This window comes from Populus nigra, chromosome 2 (genome assembly GCF_951802175.1).
Source record: "Populus nigra chromosome 2, ddPopNigr1.1, whole genome shotgun sequence".
Classification (NCBI taxonomy): Eukaryota; Viridiplantae; Streptophyta; class Magnoliopsida; order Malpighiales; family Salicaceae; genus Populus; species Populus nigra.
Window position 1 is genome coordinate 27,559,450 of NC_084853.1, and position 5,660 is coordinate 27,565,109.

At 40.3% G+C, this 5,660-nt stretch overlaps 1 protein-coding gene across 1 annotated transcript; it reads left to right on the forward strand.

Annotated features, from left to right (window-relative positions):
• The first annotated feature begins 1,170 nt into the window (after positions 1–1,170).
• On the forward strand, positions 1,171–5,311 carry LOC133682114 (MDIS1-interacting receptor like kinase 2-like). Its single transcript, XM_062105377.1, has 2 exons — positions 1,171–4,714; positions 4,841–5,311. Exons 1-2 carry the CDS (start codon positions 1,441–1,443, stop codon positions 5,227–5,229), a joined length of 3,663 nt encoding a protein of 1,220 aa, XP_061961361.1. The 5' UTR covers positions 1,171–1,440; the 3' UTR covers positions 5,230–5,311.
• The last annotated feature ends 349 nt before the right edge of the window (positions 5,312–5,660 follow it).

Consider the following 5,660-nt stretch of genomic DNA (forward strand, 5'->3'; position numbering starts at 1 on the left):
AGGGCAAAAGAAAGACTTCAGAGTTCTCTATCCACGCACGACCCCATTAAAATTTAGGGAATCAATTGACCGAGATTAACAACTCTTTTTATTTTTTTTGTTTAATTTAATGTTAAGACTTACGGGTCCTTTTATCAAAACCTAAATATGCAGAAATTTCAAAGATGTCAGGCGTCTGTACCTTATCAACTAACCAACCGCTGGACTGAAAACATATGAACAATGCTCGCATAAAGTGACGTGCTACTATTCAACCCTTTTTTTTTTTTCCCCTTGCAAAAACAGGACACCATTATAAAATGAGATAATAATAGATTCCAACTAGGGCAAAGACACTCAGGCATTTCCAAGACGGTGACTGAATATGTAAGATATTTTTTACAACTTTTTGAGAATTTACGCATGCTCAAGTATAACAACTTGAAATCAAACTCCATTAAAGGACGTATTGGAACCTTTACATCTCCACGCAGGTAAAACATTTCTATGTTAGGTCACATGTATATAACAGAAATCGTAAAAAATACCTGCTTGTGGTACTTGCGCGACCTATGGGGTCCCAAGGGGATAGAAAAACCATTGCTTCTCCTTAATGCATGGTAATTGGGTGCGTACTTTGCGTTATGATTCCTGGTCACATCTCAGGGATTTTCACAGCTAGGAGCTTATTCAGGGAATCCTGAACTTCTGCTTTCCTCTTTTTGTAGTTCAGTCCAAGCAAATCCTTCAAAACACTGAGGAAGATTAGAGAGCCAGCCTAAAATAAAAATACACTGTTTTTTAACCAAGTTACTTCATTTTGATTTCACTCAAATCATTGAGTATTCCCAAGATATAGATTTCAACAACCCAATATAAGTGCATGGAAATTCAAAGGTCAAAACTGCTTTAATAATATTTCCCTCTCATCAACAATATTTTGACTGCATTTATATAAAGAAAATAGACTAGGGTTCACACACATGCACACCTTGTAACCACTTCCTCTATGGTTTCATACTCCATGCGTCTATATGTGTCTGCCTATGCATTTATGACCATGTCTAAACATTTTTATACATTAGGAAATGCTTAATTTAATCAATCACTATCCGGTTGAATTTCAGAGAACCCAGAAAGAGAAGTTCCTATGAAGATGCACAAGAGCAAGAAATAAATACGCAAAACTATAAGTCTCCATAATGATCAAGAAATTATATTATTTAGTAATTTAAATTAAACTTTTTGACTTGGTATACTGCAACTTTTCAAAGCTCGCCAAAGGACGATAACCTCTTAAGAAATAGAAGATCAAAAGGAAGACATAGAACGTCGAAAGTATAGCGACGCAACAAACTGTAACTCCCACCTTGCAAATAATATTTTCCTTGACAGCTTCTTTGAACAATTCAGGGAAAATAAAGGATCAGAGATTTTGATGAAGCTGATGAAACTGCAACCATGACAAGAACACTGCAGAGGATATTTCACTTTCTCATTCTCTCTTCTGCTTTTGTGCTAATCACTGCACAGAGAGAAGCGGAAACATTGCTAAACTGGAAAAATAGTTTAAACTTTCCAACTTTACCTTCATGGACGCTCAACAGCAGCGGTAGCCCATGCAACTGGACAGGAATTCGGTGCAATGGAGAGGGAAGCATTATTGAGATAAATCTCGAGAACTCAGGCCTGGATGGAACTCTTGACAGGTTTGATCCCTCATCGTTTCCTAACCTTAGTTCACTCAATCTCAATTTGAACAATCTCGTAGGAGACATCCCATCTGGAATTGGGAATGCCACAAAACTCATTTCACTTGATCTCAGTAGCAACAATTTCACCAATCAAATCCCCCCAGAAATAGGTAACCTTAAAGAACTTCAAGTTCTTCGTCTCTACAACAACTCACTCACAGGCCCAATTCCACATCAGCTAAGCAACCTACAAAAGTTGTGGCTTCTCGATCTTAGTGCAAACTACCTAAGAGATCCTGACCCTGTTCAATTTAAGGGTATGGCATCTTTAACAGAGCTGTGGCTTTCCTATATCCTTTTGGAGGCAGTCCCTGCATTCATTGCTGAGTGCCCAAACCTGATCTTTCTTGATCTTTCAGATAATCTAATCACAGGTCAGATTCCTATGCCATTACTATCTCGTTTGAAAAGACTTGAGTTCCTGAACTTGACAAAGAATTCAGTTGAAGGACCTCTTTCCACAAATATAGGAAATTTTAGAAATCTTCGACACCTGAGGCTTGGAATAAACAAACTGAATGGTACAATACCATATGAAATTGGGCTGCTCTCAAACCTTGAAGTTCTTGAGTTGCATGAAAATGGGTTTGATGGTCCAATGCCCTCTTCAGTTGGGAATCTCAGGATGCTTCGAAATTTAAATCTCAAATTGTCAGGCCTGAATTCCAGAATTCCAGAAGAACTTGGTTTGTGCTCCAACCTCACTTACCTTGAGCTATCATCCAACAGCCTTATAGGTGCATTGCCTCTTTCCATGGCCTCATTAACACAAATCAGAGAGCTCGGAATATCTGACAATAAACTATCAGGAAACATCCATCCATCTCTCTTATCCAATTGGTCAGAGCTTGTTTCTTTGCAACTCCAAATAAATAATTTTTCTGGAACAGTTCCACCTCAAATTGGAACTCTCCATAAGCTCAAGCTTCTGTATCTTTTTCAGAATCGATTATCAGGTCCCATACCACCAGAAATAGGAAATTTGTCGAATTTGATAGAGCTTCAATTGGCCGACAACTTTTTCACTGGTTCCATCCCTCCAACTATTGGAAATTTGTCAAGTCTCACCAAATTAATTCTTCCTTATAACCAGCTCAACGGAAAACTTCCTCCTGAATTAGGTAATATCAAAAGTTTAGAAGAGCTTGACCTGAGTGAAAATGACTTGCAAGGAACCTTGCCTTTGTCAATAACTGGCTTGAGAAACCTCAATTTATTTTATGTTGCTTCCAACAATTTCTCAGGAAGCATTCCTGAAGACTTTGGCCCTGATTTCTTGAGAAATGCAACCTTCTCCTACAACAATTTTTCAGGAAAGCTTCCTCCAGGAATTTGTAATGGAGGGAAGCTTATCTACTTGGCAGCCAATAGAAATAATCTTGTGGGACCAATCCCTTCAAGTCTTAGGAACTGCACAGGACTAACCAGAGTCCGGCTTGAACAGAATCTTCTGGATGGAGACATTTCAAATGCATTCGGCATGTACCCAAACCTGGAGTATATTGACTTGGGAGACAACCGGCTCTCTGGCATGTTATCATCAAACTGGGGACAGTGCACAATCCTCTCAAACTTTCGCATAGCAGGCAACATGATGTCAGGCAACATTCCACCGGAGCTTGGAAACTTAACAGAGCTACAGAATCTTGACCTCTCTGGCAACCAACTGATTGGGGAGATTCCAATTGAGCTTTTCAGCTCTTCAAAGCTCAACAGATTTAATTTGAGCAACAATCAACTCTCAGGTCACATACCAGAAGAAGTTGGAATGCTTTCACAGCTGCAATATTTGGATTTTTCACAAAATAATCTAAGTGGGCGGATACCAGAAGAACTTGGAGACTGCCAGGCACTTATCTTCTTAGACCTGAGCAATAACAGACTGAATGGGACAATGCCATACCAGATTGGGAATCTAGTTGCCTTGCAGATTGTGTTAGACCTCAGCCAAAACTTGATCACTGGAGAGATATCCTCACAGCTTCAAAAATTGACAAGACTGGAAATACTGAATATTTCTCACAATCATCTTTCTGGCCCAATACCATCTTCCTTACAAGATCTATTGAGCCTTCAACAAGTTGATATATCACATAATAATCTCGAGGGGCCTCTCCCAGACAATAAGGCTTTTCGGCAAGCTCCCGCTGCATCATTGGTTGGCAATCCTGGTTTATGTGGGGAAAAGGCACAAGGTTTGAACCCTTGCCGCAGGGAAACTTCATCTGAAAAGCATAATAAAGGAAACAGAAGGAAGCTGATCGTTGCCATTGTCATTCCACTATCAACCTCAGCAATCCTATTAATTTTGTTTGGGATTCTCATCTCCCGGCGTCATTCCAGAGCTGATCGAGACAAGATGAAGAAGGATTCAGAAGGCGGAAGCTCATTTTCTGTGTGGAATTACAACAAGAGAACAGAGTTTAACGATATAATTACAGCAACAGAGAATTTTGATGATAAGTATTGCATAGGAAATGGCGGTCAGGGAAATGTGTACAAAGCAATGCTTCCATCAGGAGATGTTTTTGCTGTAAAACGTCTTCACCCTTTTGAAGACAATGAGTTCAGTAAGGAATATCAGCTTAAGAATTTTAAGGCTGAAATGTATTCGCTAGCTGAAATTCGGCATCGGAACGTTGTAAAGATGTACGGGTTCAGTTCCTATAGCGGATCATTGTTTTTTGTATATGAGTTTGTTGAGAGGGGAAGCGTGGGTAAGTTGTTGAATGAAGAGAAAGAGGCAAAGCTCTGGAACTGGGATTTGAGATTACAGGCCATCAAAGGAGTGGCACATGGGCTGTCTTACTTGCACCATGATTGCACGCCAGCTATTGTGCATCGAGACATATCAGCAAACAATATTCTGTTGGATGCAGCGTTTGAGCCTAAGATTTCTGACTTCGGGACAGCAAGGCTGCTAAGAGAAGGTGAATCTAACTGGACACTACCAGTTGGTTCATATGGCTATATTGCACCAGGTACCTTTATAACCCACACCATACCATAAAACTAGCAGCATCTTCAAGTGTTTCTTCTTCTAAAACATGAAACCATTTGTACAATATTTCCATGTCTTAAAACCACGATTCCTCTATGTTTTGCAGAGCTAGCCTCTACAGGTCAAGTGACAGAGAAACTAGACGTGTATAGTTTCGGAGTTGTTGCGCTAGAAGTACTAATGGGGAAGCACCCTGGAGAAATGCTTTTACATTTGCAATCTGGAGGGCATGATATCCCCTTTTCAAACCTTTTAGACGAAAGGCTTACACCTCCAGTTGGTCCTATCGTCCAAGAACTGGTTTTAGCAACGGCCCTCGCATTTTCATGTGTACAGGAAAATCCCATATCCCGGCCAACAATGCATCAAGTTTGCAGCGAACTTTCGGCAAGAAGAGGCTTACATGTCCCTGCACCTCTCCGCCTCCTCACGCTGCGAAATCTGATGAACATGCTTAAGGATCAAGCATCATCCTCTGTCACTTCTTATGTGTAATTTGTGTGTTTCTTATTCTACACTCTTTCAAATAAGTTAAAATAAGAAAATCAGTGCACTGCGCTGGTGTGTTTGCTACAAACTTTTAGCAGCTTAAAATGAAGGGGAGATGCTTGATAAAATGTCCAGCCAGAACCACGTGCAGGAATTTCATTTATAATTTTATTTTAAGAGCGACGAGAAACAAAACAAAAAAAGGAAGTGCCGGCCAATTACCTGAACTCGGATATGGTTGATCGGAGAACTGTATGCTGCAGAATAGGGCGACAGGAGAGACCGAATTGCCATCGTCAATTTTGAGAGCGAGAGAGAGTGACCCTCATCTAGCGAACGGGAAGAATACATCCTCTCGGGTCTCGTTTTTAGTATCTTTCCCGCCCTTTCGGTGATGAAAACGGCGTCGCTTCCCTTGTCTTAAGTTGTTTGAACTT

Coding starts and splice junctions, on each gene's coding strand:
- LOC133682114 (XM_062105377.1), top strand. CDS start 1,441: ATGACAAGAACACTGCAGAGGATATTTCACTTTCTCATTCTCTCTTCT. Junction 4,715..4,840: donor ATATGGCTATATTGCACCAG/GTACCTTTATAA, acceptor TATGTTTTGCAG/AGCTAGCCTCTACAGGTCAA.